The sequence below is a fragment of the Oncorhynchus kisutch genome, linkage group LG17 (genome assembly GCF_002021735.2).
Source record: "Oncorhynchus kisutch isolate 150728-3 linkage group LG17, Okis_V2, whole genome shotgun sequence".
NCBI lineage: Eukaryota > Metazoa > Chordata > Actinopteri > Salmoniformes > Salmonidae > Oncorhynchus > Oncorhynchus kisutch.
In genome coordinates, this window is record NC_034190.2 from 35,935,948 (window position 1) to 35,956,919 (window position 20,972).

General features: G+C 43.7%; 2 protein-coding genes across 4 annotated transcripts; one reads left to right on the forward strand and one right to left on the reverse strand.

Annotated features, from left to right (window-relative positions):
• Positions 1–1,446: 1,446 nt before the first annotated feature.
• Positions 1,447–14,410, forward strand: LOC109907585 (kelch-like protein 31). 2 transcript variants are annotated; one of them, XM_020505637.2, is made up of 6 exons: positions 1,447–1,617; positions 10,936–11,703; positions 11,904–12,250; positions 12,606–12,905; positions 13,114–13,289; positions 13,418–14,410. In XM_020505637.2, the coding sequence occupies exons 2-6, from the start codon at positions 11,262–11,264 to the stop codon at positions 14,196–14,198; spliced, it is 2,046 nt and encodes a 681-aa protein (XP_020361226.1). In that variant the 5' UTR covers positions 1,447–1,617; positions 10,936–11,261; the 3' UTR covers positions 14,199–14,410. The 2 variants fall into 2 exon arrangements, with proteins under 2 accessions (XP_020361226.1, XP_020361227.1); XM_020505638.2 differs by having other exon boundaries at positions 1,447–1,597.
• Positions 14,411–17,989: 3,579 nt separating this feature from the next.
• Positions 17,990–20,819, reverse strand: rpl11 (ribosomal protein L11). Of its 2 annotated transcripts, none has more exons than XM_020505639.2 (6): positions 20,768–20,819; positions 19,901–20,051; positions 19,665–19,771; positions 19,040–19,171; positions 18,812–18,922; positions 17,990–18,065 (listed from the first exon to the last, which is right to left on the reverse strand). In XM_020505639.2, the coding sequence occupies exons 1-6, from the start codon at positions 20,771–20,773 to the stop codon at positions 18,036–18,038; spliced, it is 537 nt and encodes a 178-aa protein (XP_020361228.1). In that variant the 5' UTR covers positions 20,774–20,819; the 3' UTR covers positions 17,990–18,035. The 2 variants fall into 2 exon arrangements, with proteins under 2 accessions (XP_020361228.1, XP_031649606.1); XM_031793746.1 differs by lacking the exon at positions 20,768–20,819 and adding an exon at positions 20,335–20,716.
• Positions 20,820–20,972: the final 153 nt, after the last annotated feature.

Here is a 20,972-nt window from a genome sequence, read left to right on the forward strand (position 1 = left end):
TCATTATGGCCAAACGGTTCTATTTTTGTTTCATCAGACCAGAGGACATTTCTCCAAAAAGTATGATCTTTGTCCCCATGTGCAGTTGCAAATTGTAGTCTGGCTTTTTTTATGGCAGTTTTGGAGCAGTGGCTTCTTCCTTGCTGAGCTGCCTTTCAGTTTATGTCGATATAGGACTCATTTTAATGTGGATATAGATACTTTTGTACCTGTTTCCTCCAGCACCATCACAAGGTCCTTTGCTGTTGTTCTGGGATTGATTTGCACTTTTCACACCAAAGTACGTTCATCTCTAGGACACAGAACGCGTCTCCTTCCTGAGCAGAATGACGGCTGCGTGATCCCATGGTGTTTATACTTGCATACTATTGTTTGTACAGATGAACATGGTACCTTCAGGCGTTTGGAAATTGCTCCCATCCCAAGGATGAACCAGACTTGTGGAGTTCTACATATTTTTTCTGAGGTCTTGGCTGATTTCTTATGATTTTCCCATGGTGTCAAGCAAAGAGGCACTGAGTTTGAAATACATCCACAGGTACAACTCCAATTGACTCAAATGATGTCAATTAGTGTATCAGAAGCTTCTAAAGCCATGACATCATTTTCTGGAATTTTCCAAGCTGTTTAAAAGCACAGTGAACTTAGTGTATGTAAACTTCTGACCAACTGGAATTGTGATACAGTGAAATAATCTGTCTGTAAACAATTTTTGGAAAAATGACTTGTCATGCAGAAAGTAGATGTCCTAACCGACTTGCCAAAACTATAGTTTGTTAACAAGCAACTTGTGGAGTGGTTGAAAAACTAGTTTTAATGACTCCAATCTAAGTGTATGAAAACTTCCGACTTCAACTGTATATAAAGCACAGGAAATCATGTTTTTATTGCATTGGGTCTTTAATAATCTTTGTGTCATCATAATGATATTGGTGATAATGTACTGTTATGGTCCTATAGAAATGTTTTTGACCATTAATTATTACCCTTACAATACTGGTATTGAGATGTATTCATAATGTGTTCATAATCAATACAAATAAAATAATATTGTTGTCAGTGTCATAGTGCATGTATCCTTTCTTGTTGATATAATCTCTGCCATGTTCGGTGTGTCAACATAACACAACTCCAAGTTTTTCCACTACTTTGTGAAAATAGCACCAGAGCCTCTTACACACACACACACACACAACACAGAGAGAGAGAGACTGTGAGACAACCGTTCAAACACAGAAACTTGAGCATACAGAGAGAAAATAGCCCCTCTCCTGTCTGCCCAGCCGAGTGACTGAAGGGTGACTGAAGGGGGCAGGATAGCAGAGGGCTGGCCACATATGGAGTATTTTTGGTGGGGAGGGAGGGGGTGCCTGTATTTGGAGTTGTAGGTGGTGGGAGCTAGAAATTAGGGAGGGAGGGTGTCTCATTTCATAGACTTGGTTGGACCCTGAATCACTCAAACACTGAACCAAAGTCCACTGACAGACAGACAGCAGACGGAGGGACAGAGGAAAGAGGAAGAGAGAGTAACCTGTGAGCGAAAATCAACAAAGCGAAAGAAAGCCAAGAGAGAAACGAGGAAAGATAAGGAAGAAGAGTGAGTAGAGAGAGAGAGAGGTAAAGCATATTGACTGAATTTTTCATCAAATTATTTGCATGTCTAATTTGAGTCATGATTTATCCAACTTGATTAGACAGCCTAATCATAAAGCATTTATATGTAATATGCTTAAGTTTTGAATTTCACCAGAACTGTACAATTTAACCATCGCCAGTAACACAAAATACAAAGTGTGCAGACACCCAAATAAGTCCCCTTTCAAGCACTTAAAAAAGTGGATGTAAACGCATTCATTTTAGCCTCAACTAGGCACTATGTAGAATCTGAAATTGCATTTTTTTTCACAAACATTCACAGCTCAAACACATTTCATGCGAGGCCAAATTGATATTAGGATGCATACAAGTGATAGCCTACTTGGGAGGGGTAACTCATTCCAGCTCTGACCTCAACATCTATAAATAATCTCTGGACTCTGGAGCTACACAAAGGAATTCTGACACTGGGGAGGTGGGAGTCAGGCACATGATGGCATTGTGTACCGCACAGAGATGTGTTTTGTCACGGTGTCACCTACTCAGATACCTCGGCCATGTTCCAATATCATTCCCGCCAACTTTTATTCCATCTCTGCTATTTTTCAGAAGTTCATGCCCCATTTTAATTTCTTTTCTCCTTTTGCCTTAGCGTTATAAACTGTTCTCTGTTACTAAACAAAACATCTGGGGGCGGCAGGTAGCCTAGTGGTTAGAGCTTTCGGCCAGTAACCGAAAGGTTTTTAGATCCAATCCCCGAACAAGGCAGTTAAGCCACTGTTCCCCTGTAAAGCAGTCATTGTAATTAAGAATTTGTTCTTAACTGACTTGCCTAGTTAAATTTTTAAAATAAACCATTTGATATTTTTCATAGGATTTGGTAGTAATTCTTTCCTTCATATTATGATCCTTCTTGTCTTCCAATTCTGACTCTCCTCATCCTCAAGACACATTTTCAGTGATGTTTTGGCACAGTCCCAGAGCAAGCCCTAGCCTTTTGGAGGCCCTATGCTTTATAGTTAATTTCCTGCAATTCTATAAAATTTTCCATGGAACATAGAGAAGATTTTGCCGTTTTAAAGCACTTTTGCTGTTATCCTAAACATTTTCCCATTGTGTGGAGAGAATTCTACTCATTGTGCCATGGAGCGGAGAAAATTATTTGCAGTTTAACAGCTAATTAACTGCAATTCTACACATTTTGCCATGGGGCATAGAGAACATTTAGCAATTTTAAAGAAAATGTTCTGAAATTCTACACATTTTGCCCCGACTTATGCTATGTTAATATGATATCTGAGTAAGAGTAACAAACAAAATCAATGGGGACCCCCTGGAGGTCAGGGGCCCTGGGCAAGTGCCCTGTTTGCTCTACAACTAGCTAGCTTATAAATGTACCCACAGCCTCTCACATTACCAAAAGCCTACAGCACCGTGGTAGCCTCTGCTGAAGCAAACCTTGAGTGGAAAGTAAATGGCAGCACTGCAAATAAATGCAATGCTAATTTGTGGTAAAGCCAAATCAACTACCAAAGATGTATATAACTAACCCATGGTACTGCAATTTCTCCAAAAGCATCTGTTTCTGCTGTCATTTGTCACTTGGGTGAGCTCTACCGTAATGTGGAACTGAAGTTTTGTCGCCAGAATATTGCCAAAGAGAAAGCAAGTCCTTGATATCCTGAAAATGACAGTGAAATATTTGAGCGAACAGATTTTATTTCCTTACAGGGAAGAGACATTACAGGCTATCCAAAAGAAAACTATCATCGTCCCTCCTGGCAGATACCAGACCAAAATAATTAGCTGTATAAACAAGTCACGTCTCAGTGATCTGCTATCGTATAGCAGATGTTTGACACTTTAGAAAACAAATACAATGAGTAGATATGCCCCCCCACCCCACACCAAATTGAGATGCTGACCTACAAAAATTAAGTAATACATTTCTGTACACTTACAACCATTTAGGGTAATAGAATTAACCAAGGTTCAGCACTATGGCTGTTTTTACACAGGAAGCCCAATTCTGAACTATTGCCATAAATAATAATTGGTCAAAAGACCAATTAGTAGGAAAATAATTAGAAATGGGCTTCCTGTGTAAAAGCAGCCAATGTGGGTTCTTCAACATTCCCTGAAAAAGGTGCTGAAATGTAGGTTCTTTCCATTCAATCAGGGGTGTCAAACTCATTCCATGGAGGGCCTGGAGCACGTGGCAAACTCATTCCATGGAGGCCCTAGAGCAGGTGGCAAACTCATTCCATGGAGGGCCTAGAGCACGTGGCAAACTCATTCCATGGAGGCCCTAGCGCACGTGGCAAACTCATTCCATGGAGGGCCTAGAGCACGTGGCAAACTCATTCCATGGAGGCCCTAGAGCACGTGGCAAACTCATTCCAAGGAAGGTCGAGTGTCGGTGGGGTTTCGCTCCTTCCTTGTACTTATTATACCTAGTTGTCTACATCTTAATTGAAAGGAAAAAACTAAAACCCGCAGACACTAGGCCAGGGGTTAGGCTGAAAACACGCAGACACGCAGCCCTCCGTGGAATGAGTTTGATACATGTGCATTAAATGGTTAGAGTATACACTGCGTGTCTGACTTTATTATTATGTAAGTAAACAAACCCTTAGGATACTTTGAGCCAAGTGGTAACAAAGTAACAAGAAGCAGACCCCTAAACAGTAAGAGGAAAATAAGAAATATAGGCTATATTTTAAGAAAACAAAACAGTCATGAAATCCTATGTGCAACTATAACACATTGACGAGACTTACGTGACGTGATGAGCGAGACATACTGTAAGACTGGTGTGCTGCAGCCTACATGTCAATGGGGATGTGCATCTTTCCCTTTCAAGACAATTTGATATCAAGATACCTGGACTTCAATACGATAGAGGAACAATACATTTTAGGTTGAACCTACCTCACCACACTTATGATGATTACAGTTGAACACGATGTACAGTACATCGGACAAGGCATAGAATGTTGTCTAGCTCCGATATGGCCCGCTTAGCCTCTCAAATGAACATGCAACCAAATAGTGAAATAACATTTTTTAAAGTTATGGGGAGGCAATATGTGTAAGGATAACTAAGTACAGCCTTGCCAAACTAAACCCCTCATGCTTCTGCATAATCCACACTGTGACCTGTAACATAAGAATGCACACAGAGATGGTGCATTGACTGAAAAAATGTACACTTATAAAACACAAAAACATCCAATACCACATTGCATTACCTCACAGAACATAACTTCTGAGATGAAGTAGAAGTCCTTCCCCAGCAGTGTGATGACCCTGAATACAGTGCATTCAGAAAGTAATCAGACCCCTTGACTCTTTCCACATTTCCTATTACCACATTTGGTTACGTTACAGCCATGTTCTAAAATTGATTTTAAAAAAATACAATAAAAATTTAAAATGGAAATATCACGTTTACATAAGTATTCAGATCCTTTACTCAGTACTTTGTTGAAGGATCTTTGGCAGTGATTACAGCCTCAAGTCTTCTTGGGTATGACGCTACAAGCTTGGCACACCTGTATTTGGGGGAGTTTCTCCCCTTCTCTGCAGATCCTCTCAAGCTCTGTCTGGTTGGATGGGGAGTGTCACTGCACAGCTATTTTCAGGTCTCTCCAGAGATGTTCGATCAGGTTCAAGTCCGGGCTCTGGCTGGGCCACTCAAGGACATTCAGAGACTTGTCCCAAAGCCACTCCTCTATTTTCTTAGCTATGAGCTTAAGGTCGTTGTCCTGTTGGAAGGTGAACCTTCGCCCCAGTCTGAGGTGCTGAGCGCACTGGAGCAGGTTTTCATCAAGGATCTCTGTACTTTTCATGTTCATCTCTCCCTCGATCCTGACTAGTCTCCCAGTCCCTGCCGCTGAAAAACATCCCAACAGCATGATGCTGCCATCACCATGCTTCACCGTAAGGATGGTAACAGGTTTCCTCCAGACTTGACGCTTGGCATTCAGGCCAAAGAGTTCAATCTTGGTTTCATCAGACCAGAGAATCTTGTTTCTCATGATCTGAGACTCCTTTAGGTACCTTTTGGCAAACTCCAAGCTGGCTGTCATGTGCCTTTTACTGAGGAGTGGAATCTGTCTGGCCACTCTACCACAAAGGCCTGATTTGTGAGGACAGACGCTGGGAGACGAGAAGCAAGAAGCGCTGTTGCGCGTAACAATGGTGACAGGTGTGCCCTCGAGCGCCAGAGAGGGGGAGCGGGAGCAGGCATGACATGATTGGTGGAATGCTGCAGAGATGATTCCTTCTGGAAGGTTCTTTCTTCTCCACAGATGAACTCTGTCAGAGTGACCATCGTGTTCTTGGTCACCTCCCTGACCAAGGCCCTTCTCCCCAGGTTGCACAGTTTGGCCAGCTCTAGGAAGAGTTTTGGTGGTTCCAAACTTCTTCCAATAAAGAATGATGGAGGCCACTGTGTTCTTGGGGACCTTCAATGCTGCAGACATTTTTTGGTACCCTTCCCCAGATCTGTGCCTCGACACAATCCTGTCTTGGAGCTCTATGGACAATTCCTTCGACTTCATGGCCTTGTTTATGCTCTGACATGCACTGTTAGTTGTGGGACCTTATATAGACAGGTGTGTCCCTTTCCAAATCATGTCCAATCAATTGAATTTACCACAAGCAGACTCTAAACAAGTTGTAGAAATATCTCAAGGATGATCAATTGAAACAGGATGCACCTAAACTCGATTTCAAGTCTCATTCAAGGGTTTTTCTTTATTTTTTAAAACTATTTTCTACATTGTACAGTAATAGTCAACACATCAAAACGATGAAATAACACGTAAGGAATCATGTATTAAACAAAAAAGTGTTAAACAAATTAAAATATATATTATATTTGAGATTATTCAAAGTTGCCACCCTTTGCCTTGATGACAGTTTTGCACATCCTTGGCATTCTCTCAACCAGCTTCATGAGGTAGTCACCTGGAATTAATTTCAATTAACAAGTGTGCCTTGTTAATTTGTGGAATTTAGTTCCTTCTTAATGTGTTTAAGCCAATCAGTTGTGTTGTGACAAGGTAGGGGTGGTATACAGAAGATAGCCCTATTTTGTAAAAGACCAAGTCCATATTACGGCAAGAACAGCTCAAATAAACAAAGAGAAACGACAGTCCATCATTACATTAAAACATGGTCATTCAATCCCCCCAAAAATCTTCAAGTGCAGTCGCAAAAACCATCAAGCGCTACAATGAAACTGGCTCTCATGAAGACCGCCACAGGAAAGGAAGACCCAGAGTTACCTCTGTTGCAGAGGATAAGTTCATTAGAGTTAACTGCACCTATGATTGCAGCCCAAATAAATGCTTCACAGAGTTCAAGTAACAGACACATCTCAACATCAACTGTTCAGAGGAGACTGCGTGAATCATCTGACCTCAACCCAATTGAAATGTTTGGGATGAGTTGGACCGTAGAGTGAAGGAAAATCAGCTGACAAGCGCCCAGCATATGTGGGAACTCCTTCAAGACTGTTGGAAAAGTACTCCAGGTGAAACTGATTGAGAGAATACCAAGGGTGTGCAAAGCTGTTATCAAGGCAAAGGGTGACTACTTTGAAGAATCTAAAATCTTCGGACACTTTTTTGGTTACCTTATGATTCCATATGTGAGTTTTCATGTCGCCACTATTATTCTACAAATGTAGAAAATAGTAAAAATAAAGAAATCATTTAATGAGTAGGTGGGTTCAAACTTTTGACTGGTATGTAAATAAGTGTCACACTGGTATAAATGATTCAGGAGACCGTACATACAAGTACTAATCAGTGGGAATAGGCGACAGGTGTGCGTGATAGTTTCTGGAGGGATTCGTGACAATAAGGTATTTCTGTTTTCGCTTTGTCATTATGGGGTATTGTGTGTAGATTGAGGAGGATTTTTATTTATTTAATCCATTTTAGAATAAGGCTGTTGCGTAACTAAATGTGGGAAAAATACTTTCAATTGCAAAGACTTGGCTCTACTTTTTCAATCTCAAAAAATCTCCTCACATCAAACCTCAGCACTTTGACGCACGAGTCCGGATTGGCAGATTAAGCAAATTTTGACATGACCCCTAGAGTGCCCGGTCAGTAATTCAACCATGATTACTACAAGTTCAGATAGCTGGTAAGACTAATTTACCAATCTAAACAATTGTGGCTGACATGGGCCAATTGAGTGACTGTCAGTTGCTGACATAACAAGAGAAAAACTGCTGATGCACAACCACATTTAGAAATCGCACCTTGTGTGTTCAACTATTCTAACTCTCAACAGTAAGTTGAGACTCTGCCTGATTTCTTTTGGTCGGGCCCCAAGCTATTGCTTAGTAGCTAGGGCCGGCTCTGCACACTCCAATACACATTTGAGAAGTAGCCGACACCCCATCCTCCCAACAATAAACTCTGCCTCAGACCTCAACTACCTCGTAGAATTTTTCTCTGAACTTTGTGTTTTAAAATAGCCCCGGTCAGTCCAGTGAACGATGCCTGTGACTGAGCTGTGTTCCCCCCACATGGAGATGGGGACAGGATAGCAGCTGTTGCTGGTGTCATATGAAAGAGAGCTGACACAGAGTAAGTTACAGGCCAAAGGGAGGGTGTGAGGAGCCACCTAGGAGGATGTCGCAACCATAGAATCAGGAATTAGAACTGTCAGACCCCCCCCCCCCCCCCCCCCCAAAGAAATGAAACAGCAGTCACCAGTGATGTACCATACCACTAGTAAAATACTTTACAAAATCGAGTAGATGGCCAGAGGCGAAAGGCCACCCCTTACGTAAGATTTGTTCTGGGTACCAAAATTATAGCCTACTGTTACTGACCTATAGCTGGTCCAGAGATGAGAGCTATTGGAATGATGGGGGAAAGAGATCCCTGAGAGTCTGACCTAAATTGTTCATCTGCCAGGCATTGAGAAAAGTGCAAGTGAAGATAAGCATCCACCTTGAAACGTCAACAACGCAAGTTTAGGCTGCTTAAGAAAGTACCTGAGATCCCTTTCTTAGATCGTCTCTCCTGGTGTGCAAGAACCTGACCACCAAAGGAAGCCATTTACAAAGGCCTTAGAATATTCAACAAAATTCTACCAGTGTAGCTAACAATGTGATGGGATGGCATCAAATGAAAAGAACCTTCACATGGCACATAACCCTCACAAATATCTAGAATCAAGGTTGGTGGGAGTCACAGCTGCTGTGTCATCCTCCACACTGGGCGCCCCATGGCAAAGACACAACAGTATCACAAAATCAGACGTCATCAAGGGAACCAACAATAGCACCACATCTATTTATTAAATGAAATGCATAAGCCTGTCACTTAAAACTGGTACTTAATATATCATAGCACATTGAGGAGATGTACACCATTTTGATAGGTCAAGGATGATCGGTGACCCATATATCCACTGTTTCTGCGGGTGATCTTTAAACAACAGTCTGGACATAAATAGCGTTGGCTGAGAGTTAATTTCCGGCAGGATCCCCATGTATGTGTTTTCATAACGCACGTGGTGGAAAGCACCTGTACTCTGACATACTGTTATACGCTCTAGCCATGGAAATATATTCTGTTTACTGAGAACATCAGCAGCATGGAGTGAAACATCTGATTTGGTTTTTGAGAGAGAGTAAAAAATGTCCTTTCACACAAACATGTACGAATAGAAACAGAAATTCAACATGCTTTTTACAAACCTAGAAAAAAAACTTAAACCTTAAAAAAATAACAGAGGCATGAAGCAAAATGAGACTCTTTGCCCAGAGTAGAACACTCGGGTCAATTTCACAACAAATCAAATTAAGTCAAATTTTATTTGTCACATGCGCAGAATACAAAAGCTGTAGACATTACAGTGAAATACAAACTTACAACCCCTTTCCCAACAATGCATAGTTAAAAATAATAATAACACAGGGAATAAAATACACAAGAATTAAGCTTTATACAGGGAGTACCAGTACCAGATCAATGTGCAGAAGTACGAGGTATTTGAGGTAGATATGTACACGAAGGCAGGGTAAGGCATGTGACTAGGCATCAGGATAGATCTTTTTATTTTATTTTTAAATAACAGAGTAGCAGGAGCATTTCCAAGTTTTGGTCCTTTAATGTTGATGATAATGATCCGTACCTTTTTGTAATCAAAGGGTGAGTCATGATTACGTTGTTCCTCCGTATGACCCTTTTAATTGCCTGTGATCCTTTTTGTATTGCCTCTGAATACAAAAGTGATTGTATTTGTCTTGTTGTCAGAGCAAATGGGGTGAATTGCTCGAGTGTCAATGGTAACTGGGCCTGGACTGTATCCTGTAACAGGGAGGCAAGGCCACCATAGAGATCAGAGTTTTATGTCGATGAAGGCCACAGCTTGTCCTTCTGTGTTTGTTTACAATTAAGGTTTAAATTAAGGTTATTTTGGTGTAGTGAGTCAAATCACTGGGAGGGTATGATGAGGAACCAGAGAGGGGGTATACTGGGTAATAATCCAAGCAACAGGGACGCTGTCATGCTTGCTTTGCCCTTAGTGTGTTTTTAGGTGACATGAGCATATCTTGTGTGTCTGTGACTGAATGTGCCATAATCTCCACCCAGCACAGCTGGAAGAGGACTGGCCACCCCTCAGAGCCCTCAGTACTTTGTGACATCTGCTGATGTAAAAATAGCTTTCTAAATACATTTGATTTGGATGTTTTGAGCTAGCGAGATGTGTGTATTTTTCCAGGTATGTGTTGCTTAATTTGCTGTGATGAGTGAGACACTTTGAAATTAAGTTTAAATTTTTTTTGTAAGAAACATGTATACACAGCATGTATAACCAACTTTTATACAGAATTTCAAATTCAAAACTACTAAAACAGTCAGAGGAAACTAAGGGAATATAAATAGATCCATATTTTTCAAATGTGCTTAGTAGTACAACAATCTACGGTTCTAAGGGAAGTTGGCTAATTTAAGCAGAGCCTTACATAGTGTGGCTAAACTTACCTCAGGAAAACTCCCCTCGTATTTCTCAAGTTCTTCTATAGGGTCATTTAAAACATGAATTAGATTCCCATTTGTTCTGCTGCTGAAATACACTGGGAGTCGGTGTGTGAGTATGAATACAAGCACATCGGGCTGCTATAAACCATGAACCTGACACTGGATTTCTGGAAGCCGGGAGCCCCCCCCCCCCCCCCCCCAAACACCCGCACCTGTCAGTCACATCCCCCTCTTTTTTAAAGAGTATACAGTATGTTGTTATTGTGTTGCCATGGTCTTTTTCTCTGTGATACTCAGTGCTTTTTCTCTTTTTTTTCAGGTCCTGTGTGCTGTCTCACTGAAACAAACCAACCCACCTAAACACTGTCTGTCAATCTGTCCTCTTCGAACCCCTTCTGTCAGCAGTAGGAATACATAGTTAACCCTCCAGCCAGTCTAATCTGTCTGACTGTTCTTCAGTGTTTCAGTGGTTGTGTAAATCAGTAAAGAAAGTCCACCTTATCACAGTCAGTAAAGAGTCAGTTTTGTCAGTTTGTTGATTAGTTGGTCCGTCAGCAAGTGAGTAAGAGTCCTCATCCCTCAGTGCTTCAGTCAGCGCTCAAGAACCAAAACCTTTAAAACCATACTGTCAAAGTAACTGTCGCCATGGCCCCCAAGAAGAAGGCCAATCGCACAAAGAAGATTACCCCGGAGCCAGTCGTCTCCCAGGTAACCACTGTCACCACACAGATGGCAGGAGGAGTGGTGGTGGTGGAAGGTGTGAAGAAGATCGAGGAGATGGCCGCACTGGACATCGTACAGCTTAACCATTTCAACCTCCCCCTGCCCCCTCCCGTCATCAAGCCCGGAGAGAAGGGCCTGGGCCTGGGCTGTGAAGTGACCCGCCCCCTCCACGGCAACGCCCTGCTGGAGGAGCTGAGCCGCATGCGCCAGGAGCGCTTCCTCACCGACCTGGAGCTGGCCTGTAAGACCAAGGCCTTCGACGTGCACAAGCTGGTCATTTCCTCCATCAGCCGGTACTTCCGGGAGATCTTGGCCAAGGACCCCGGAATGAAGCGTCTAGAGTTACCTTCACTCTCCCCCCTCGGTAGGTTTCAAACTAACCCGCCTAATATATAGCTGCTATCTATTAGAGGTATCTATTATCTATCTATTATCTATTAGAGGCAGCAGCAAGAGTCTTGTTTGGGAACTTAAGGACTGTGTTCAGTCCAAATATTTCTCAAAGTCCGCATCAATAGACAAAAACACATGGATAAAGCGATAATGTTTTCCACTTATTCCCAGGCCTGGCCAACGTGATCACCTTCGCCTACCTGGGCCGCGTCCACATGTCCCTGTACACCATCGGCTGCACTGTGTCCGCCGCTGCCACCCTCCAGATCCCCCAGTTGCTCCAGATGTGCATGGACTTCCTGCTGGCCGAGATGAACGTGCAGACGTGCGTGTACGTGTGGAACATCGCCGCCGCCTACGGCCTGTTTCCCGTGCGCGACGCGGCCCGCCGCTTTGTGCTGGAGAACTTTGTCGCGTTCACCGAGACGCCCCTGTTCAACCAGCTGACCCTGGAACAGATCACAGCCTTCCTCCAGGAGGACAGCCTGCTGCTGCCATCTGAAGTCACCGCCTTCCAGGTCAGCTCCGCTCACCACGCTTTAACCCTACTTTTTCTGCCTGTAATAACTGACCTAGGATCAGGTCTCCTCGTTCCCTACCCCCAGATGCAGCCATTTTGAGCTCAACCTAAATCCAGCCTCAGACCAGCTGTTAGGGACATGATATAGCCACATGACCTTAGTACACAGACACTTGCCAGACTGTGACATCCTACTATGAATAGAAATACTCAGTCAGTATAACTCACTGTATGTATAGTTATTAATACACAATACCAGTAGGGATGAGAGACATAGCAAGAAGGCAGAGAGGGAGCGGTATTTATAAAACAAACAGAATTCTAAGTATAGAACTGGTTTCATTCGACCACAGTTGGCCATGAAATGGCTGGACTTCGACCCCAAGCGTCTGGTGCACGCCGCCGAACTGCTGTCCCACGTGCGCTTCGAGACCATCCCTGCCAGCGAGCTGGTCAGCGAGATCCAGCCTGTGGCGAGAATGATGATGGACCCTCACTGCCACCGCCTGCTGGTGGACGCCATGAACTACCACCTGCTGCCCTACCAGCAGAACACGCTGCAGTCTCGCCGCACGCAGGTGCGTGGCGGACAGGCCACCCTTCTGACTGTTGGGGGGCGTCCCTCCGTCACCGAGCGGGCACTGAGTAGAGTGGTGAGTGTGGGGGGGATCTGATGGTGGGCTAAACATTAGGCAGAGGTCAAACGCATGATGAAGAAGTAAACCAACATTTTAGAATACTTCTGCACCACCAATCACCATGATTCAACAGTATTATCTGTGATTCAACAGTATTATCCGTGATTCAACCGTATTATCCAAAATGAGAAGTGCTACGTTGTTGACGTTGGTTCCCTTCCAGGTGCTGTGGAGAGACCCACGTGAGGGTGTGGCCACCTGGCGCCACCTGTCCCAGCTGCCCGCTAAGAGCTTCAACCAGTGTGTGGCTGTGATGGACGGCTTCCTGTACGTGGCCGGAGGAGAGGACCAGAACGATGCACGCAACCAGGCCAAGCACGCTGTCAGCACCCTCAGCAGGTACACCGTAAATGTATCATACTGTAAATATAATGAGCCAGTGTTATGTGGCATACTTGACTGTTCCTTGATTATGGGTAGATTTAATTTCCATTTATACAAATCACTGTCCATCTCTTGCTCCTCAGGTATGACCCTCGCTTCAACACCTGGCTGCATCTGGCTAGCATGCGCCAGCGCCGTACCCACTTCAGCCTGGTGGCCACTGGCGGGCGCCTGTACGCCATTGGCGGCCGCAACGTGGAGGGCCTGCTGGCCACCACCGAGAGCTACCTGCCCTCCTCCAACACCTGGCAGCTCAAGACGCCCATGGAGGTGCCACGTTGCTGCCACGCCAGTGCCGTGCTGCCCTCCGGAGACATCCTGGTGACCGGCGGCTACATCAACTGCGCCTACTCGCGCTCCGTGGCCTGCTACAACGTTGAGACGGACACCTGGAGTGAGAAGGCCAGCCTGGCGAGCCCCCGAGGATGGCACTGCTCCTCCACCCTGGGAGGGAAGGTGTACGTGGTGGGTGGTAGCCAGCTGGGCCCCAGCGGAGACCGCGTGGACGTCCTGTCCATGGAGGTGTTCTCCCCAGAGAACGGTGAGTGGAGCCGGGCCTCCCCCTTGCCCCTGGGCGTGAGCACGGCAGGCCTGTCGCCCCTCGGGGAACAGCTGTACCTGATGGGTGGCTGGAACGAGGCCGAGAAGCGCTACAAGGCGGCCGTGCAGAAGTACACCCCGGCAACAGACAGCTGGTCCATGGGGGAGGATCTGCCCGAGGCCACTGTGGGTGTATCCTGCTGCGCCCTGACCCTCCCACCCCGCCACACCCCCCGCAGGCAACAGCACCACAACACTCCAGCAACCAAGGAGGAGCAGCCACAGAGAAAGATCCATGTGGTCCCACAGCCCATCACTGCCTGAGAGATTTAGAAGAAGTGAGGTAAAGAGAGCGAAGGGAGGTTGATAGAAGGGAGGAGTGACAGAGAGCAAGAAGTTGAGGAGAGGTAGGAACAGAGAGCTGTCGATAGAGAAGCAGAGCCGTAGAACAGGAAAGATGGAAGGGATAACTATTCACTTATTCTAAAATTGATTACATGTTCGTTATCATCAATCTACACACCATGCCCCATAATGACAAAGCAAAAATAGGATTTTAGACATTTTTGCTAATTTATTAAAAATAAAATCTGAAATATCAGATTTACATATGTATTCAGACCCTTTACTCAGTACTTTGTTGAAGCACCTTTGGCTTCTTGGGTATGACGCAACAAGCTTGGCACACATGTATTTGGGGAGTTTCTCCCCTTCTCTGCAGATCCTCTCAAGCTCTGTCTGGTTGGGGAGCGTTGCTGCACAGCTATTTTCAGGTCTCGATCGGGCTCTTGGCTGGGCCACTCAAGGACATTCAGAGACTTGTCCCAAAGCCACTCCTCTATTTTCTTAGCTGTGAGCTTAAGGTCGTTGTCCTGTTGGAAGGTGAACCTTCGCCCCAGTCTGAGGTGCTGAGCACTCTGGAGCAGGTTTTCATCAAGTATCTCTGTACTTTGCTCCATTCATCTCTCCCTCGATCCTGACTAGTCTCCCAGTCCCTGCCGCTGAAAAACATCCCAACAGCATGATGCTGCCATCACCATGCTTCACCGTAAGGATGGTAACAGGTTTCCTCCAGACTTGACGCTTGGCATTCAGGCCAAAGAGTTCAATCTTGGTTTCATCAGACCAGAGAATCTTGTTTCTCATGATCTGAGACTCCTTTAGGTGCCTTTTGGCAAACTCCAAGCTGGCTGTCATGTACCTTTTACTGAGGAGTGGAATCTGTCTGGCCACTCTACCACGAAGGCCTGATTTGTGAGGACAGACGCTGGGAGACGAGAAGCAAGAAGCGCTGTTGCGCGTAACAATGGTGACAGGTGTGCCCTCGAGCGCCAGAGAGGGGGAGCGGGAGCAGGCATGACATGATTGGTGGAATGCTGCAGAGATGATTGTCCTTCTGGAAGGTTCTTTCTTCTCCACAGATGAACTCTGTCAGAGTGACCATCGTGTTCTTGGTCACCTCCCTGACCAAGGCCCTTCTCCCCAGATTGCACAGTTTGGCCAGCTCTAGGAAGAGTTTTGGTGGTTCCAAACTTCTTCCAATAAAGAATGATGGAGGCCACCGTGTTCTTGGGGACCTTCAATGCTGCAGACATTTTTTGGTACCCTTCCCCAGATCTGTGCCTCGACACAATCCTGTCTTTGAGCTCTATGGACAATTCCTTCGACTTCATGGCCTTGTTTATGCTCTGACATGCACTGTTAGTTGTGGGACCTTATATAGACAGGTGTGTCCCTTTCCAAATCATGTCCAATCAATTGAATTTACCACAAGCAGACTCCAATCAAGTTGTAGAAACATCTCAAGGATGATCAATGGAAACAGGATCCACCTGAGCTCCCGAGTCTCATAGGAAAGGGTATGAATATTTATGTAAATAAGGTATGTTTTAATACATTTGCTAAAAACCTGTTTTAACTTTTTAATTATGGGTTGTGTGTAGATTGTTGAGGATTTTTTATTTAATCTATTTTAGAAAATGGGGGGGGTCTGAATACTTTCCAAAGGCATCAACCTATGGTTGATGAATGTGAAAATGACAATCCATTTGCGGTATGTATGAAATATGTATTGCAGTTAGCAAGGTGGAACTGTGATATGATTACGCAAATGTGTTTGTGTATGTGCGTGCAAATGTACATACTAGAGTGAATGTGTGTTTGGGTGTTAGAAATGGAGACATAAGCTTTTGACAAATAGTGCAATACAATTTTCAGCAAAATTCTTCCCAGTAAAAATTTTCTTAAGTAGTTTAGCTCAATAAAAGTAAAGTTAACAGTATTTAAACATGTTAAGTGCAATGTAATACAAGAGTTGTAATGACTGCTGGAGACAACTTTATAGGGCAAAGTAACTTTACAATGTCATCCACTGACTTAAACAGGTAGAGAATGTAGGAGCAAGACCATGGCCTGGCAAACTAGTATGATACATTTACGGCCCAGATTCATAGACCTCAGAATTCCCACCTACCAAAGACATCCAACATAACAATAAAGCAGACCTTTTTGGAAATTAATGGGTTTCTCTTTAGATTTGGTTCAGGTCGTTTTGTAGTTAGGCCCTGGATTTCAGCTCCTGCTCACGTGTTTGTGTTCGATCAGCGTCCTCCATCCAGGTGATACAATGACAAGCTACCAGGGTATGGGAATCAGTGAAACTCCTAAAGATAAGCAGACCTAGGGGTTGTGGCGGACTCAAAGGGCTGAGGACTCAACCATTACAATTTGATGTTAATGAGGCTAATTTGAATGGAGAAATCCCTGTATTTTGATTTTAGAGGTGAGCAGAGGCTGGCACAGGGGGTAAAGTGTGTTGTCTGGTGCCAGAGGCTCTAACCTTGGTTTCACTGAATAAAGCCAATTGGATCTAAATGGTGTTTCTCTTTATTTAACATCAACCCTCACAGGTAATGTATACACAAGCTGCCACACCAGGATATAACCACATTTGTCCATTTTGTCATTCATCTAGACAACCATGGTAAACTCAGATTAAGTGGTGAAAACAAGTGTTTGCAAATGCTGGTCCTGGGGATGCTAAAGTGCACATATTTTAGTTTTTGCCATAGCAAAAACACCAACCTTCAACTAGGGCTAGGGCAAAAACAGAATGTGCACACCCTTTGGGTCCCCAGGACCAGCATTGGGAAACAGCCATTTACTCCAAATGGCATCCTTAAGTGATGAGACTGGGGGTTGAACTAGACAACCAGCTAGTATCTACTTCTGACAATCAATATACCGACATTCGCCATAAATTAATGCCATCATTTGGCAGATGACTGACCCACCATGAACTGCATGCAAACAAATCTAATTTGTCACATGCGCCAAATGCTTAATTACAAGCCAATAACCAATGCAATTAAAAATGTTAATTACTCAAATAAAATGAAAGTAGCAAGGCTATATACATGGGGTACTGGTAGAGTCAATGTGCAGGGGCACATTAGTCAAGCTAATGTGTACATGTAGGTGGAGGTAAAGTGACCTTAGGACCTTGCCTCTTGTACTGCTGGTTGTGCAGTAGCAGAGAACCAGCTGACTAGGGTTGCTAGTGACTATCAGGCCATTCTGGCACCACCTGGTAGAGCCTCCTGATGGCAGGAAGCTTAGCCCCAGGGATGTACTGGGCCCTGCACACTACACTCTGTAGTGCCTTGCAGTCAGAGGCTGAACCGTTGCCATACCAGGCAATGATGCAACCATTTGAACCCCCTCCATGGTGCAACTGTAGAACTTCAACCAACCTTAAATATTGGCAGCTTTCTTTGCTACAGCTCATTCTATTAAATACAAATTAAAAGTTAGATTTCCCATCCTGTACTCAAACTGCAAATATTGTTGCATGTATAGCTTATTTTACAATGGAAGCTTCCGAGGCAAAAACAGTGATACAGACCCATACAGCCTGCTCTTAACCACAACACTAATGTTGCATATTAATATCTACCCTTTAAAATAGCAAGCGCTGTTCTTCCAATTTAATACACATTCCTGTAACCCCATTAACATACATTTCCATTAATGAACGATTAAACAAAATATGGATTCACTTAACTATAAAGCCAGCATAAGATCATAACACATTACTTAATAATCACAGAACAAAGTTATTTTTAAAATTTTATTGTTATGAACAAGGCCAATGGTGATCCTTTACTTCCCGGGGAGGATGATCCCATCATACTGTAAAGAAGAGAACAATTAGCTTACAATGCTCAGAAAAGAAGTCTACTCAAATCAGGAGAAATGGCAGACTTGTCAAAAATCCAGACCAAATACAAGATGTTCAATGAAGTACTTAATCTTGAACCAATAGCCCTGCAACAGAAATGTTGAAGGGTCAACTGACAGTTCTCTTCCAATAGCGTTAGAGCAGGTATTGGCAATCTTAAAGGCAAATAGGCAGTGAATGCAGTTCATTCCTGCCAAATGGCAACACCTGCCTCAAAGCTTGTTTGACAGGCTATGCAGTTACAGCTCACCATTTATTGATTGCTAAAAAATTTACATTTCACCTATGTCAGTTATTGTGACAAAACAAGCAAGTATAGCATAAAGAATCATTGTACCATCTAAACTGCTGTGAAATATTTATGACACCAAAAGTAATTATATTTTCAGCTGGTGTACACAATGTCAATTCTGCATAAACTTAACAGGAAGCGTAGAAATATTGTAAATAGAACACATCTACCACTTCAGACTTCCAATGAGAATGACAGATTTAACATTTGTGAATTTCATCAGGTTGCCAAAGTGACATTGCAGCTTTAAAAAGACTCAAGCATTACTGCTCCTTCAGACACATGTCACATTCATCTTTCTGATGTACTTGTAATAAAAATCAACGCCAGCCATTTGCAGGTAACATTGACCACCCTTAGAGAAACCAAACAAAGTCAGTCAGATCATAGCTCAAACAGCCTCACCTTCTGCTGGAACCAGCGCATGGCCTCCTCTTTGCGGATACGGTGCCTGAAACCGATGCGACCGGTTTTCTGCTTCTTGTCAGCGATGCTGAAGCCAGGTCTGCCAAGGACCTGACAGAATGAAAGGAGAGAAAGAGGGTGGTTGAGATTAGAAGGCATGCAAAACACTATTGTATACCAACAGCCATGTAAAGACAAGTTATTTAAAAAGAATTTGAAGCCACTCACAACATAGAAGTCCAGTCCATAGATACCGATGCTGGGGTCGTACTTGATTCCCAGATCAATGTGTTCCTGGATGCCAAAGCCGAAGTTCCCAGTGTCGGAGAAGTTGTTCTTCCTCAACTCGTACTCACGCACCTTTGGAAGGATGCCTTACACCAATTAGGAAGGGCAACATATAGCAACTTCAAGCAATCTGACTAAATACATTCCTAACCATGTGGACAAAGTTCACACCCTAGATATAGTTGAACATGAGTGATACAATGCAAAACTTTAGTCATTTAGCAGACACTTCTCCAGAGCAAATTGGGTTTAAGGGTCTTGTTCAAGGGCACATTGACAAACCTCTCCTAGTCGGCTCTGGGATTCAAACCAGCTACCTTATGTTTACTGGCACAACGCCCTTAGCCGCTGGGCTACCTGAGGCCCTAAAAGTATGCATAATTCAATAACGCATGGAACAGCAGCCAATGTTATGAAGGCTACCACACTACACTAAGCCCCAACCAAAAGGTGTCAGAAACATTACCTTGACAAATTAATGGCGATTAAGACATGTGCAAGGTCATTAAAACATCCATAAAAATGTAATAGTGTTTCTAATAAATAAGCAATATTGAAAGCGCACCTTGAGTCCCTTCTCCAGGATCTCCTCAGCCTTAGCTCCACGTACGGTACAGTGGACAGCAATCTTTTCATTTCTGCGGATGCCGAAGGATCGCACAGTGTAGCGGGCTGAGGGGGACAGGTGAAAGAAATTGTAATCATAACACATTTCACTGACAAACAGAACGTGTCAGTCTTACCTAACAGTCAAACACCCTGCCACTGATTAAAAGCACAGAATCAAGACAGTTTACCTACCCTTGGAGAAGACAGGCGTCTGTCCTGTCAGCTGCTCAAGCACCTTAGCAGCACGGGTCAGTCGGTCACCACTCTCCCCAACACAGATGTTCATACAGAGCTTGCGGATGCGAAGCTCACGCATGGGGTTCTCCTTTTTCTCGCCCTGTTCCTGTTGAAATATACAGATATCATGAGGCTGGAAGGTTGACATTTACACACTGTAGCCAATAATGAAACTTCTGTTTGGATACATCAGCTGCCTGTTATGCAGGCTGGTTAAGTTAGCTAGCAGCCGAACTAGCAACATGTTGCTAACTACTGTTAACGTTTGTTAGCTAGCTAATAAATCCTGGTCAATAGACAACAGTCCATCTTTAAGCTGTTCCCAAAAAGCCATACGTGTTCACACCGAATTAAATCCATTCAAAAACGTGATTCAATGTGTTATTTACCTTCCTAAGTGAACCACTAAAAGCTGCCACACGGACATGCCCGTGCATATCCCCGACTGCTAATAGACAGCTATTAAAATGTTGCGGAATCAAATGTCACAACTTCTTACAGAATATTTACAATATTTTCGCACGGTTCGCTTACGGACGTTCCAGTTACCTATTTAGCGGTAACTAACAAAGCATTGAAAAAACGTATTCGGGGAGAGACCTCAACTACAACAGCTATGTCGCTAGCCCTTACTGATGCTTCAATTAAATCAGTGGTCCATAACATCTTGGCCGTAATACAACTTCATTCCAATGCTGAACATGAATCTACTCATATCTGGCTATAAAAACATTGAGATGTTGGCCATATCACGCTGATGATTGTGGATTTAAACTGTAAACCGAGAAATCTCGCCATTTTATGTGTAAACGCTGTACTTACCGCCATGTTTAATCACTAGAAGAGGACGAGACGTTTCCGGCGCAGCATATTTATAGGGAAGTGTTCGAATAAATGGGCCCTACGTATAACATACTGAATTTGAAGGACGGTTCCATAAGCGCCCAAAGTCAATAATAAAGTACAGTAAAACTGTATCTATCAGTATTAAATTAGGCTTATATAATAATATTTAGATTCAAGAATT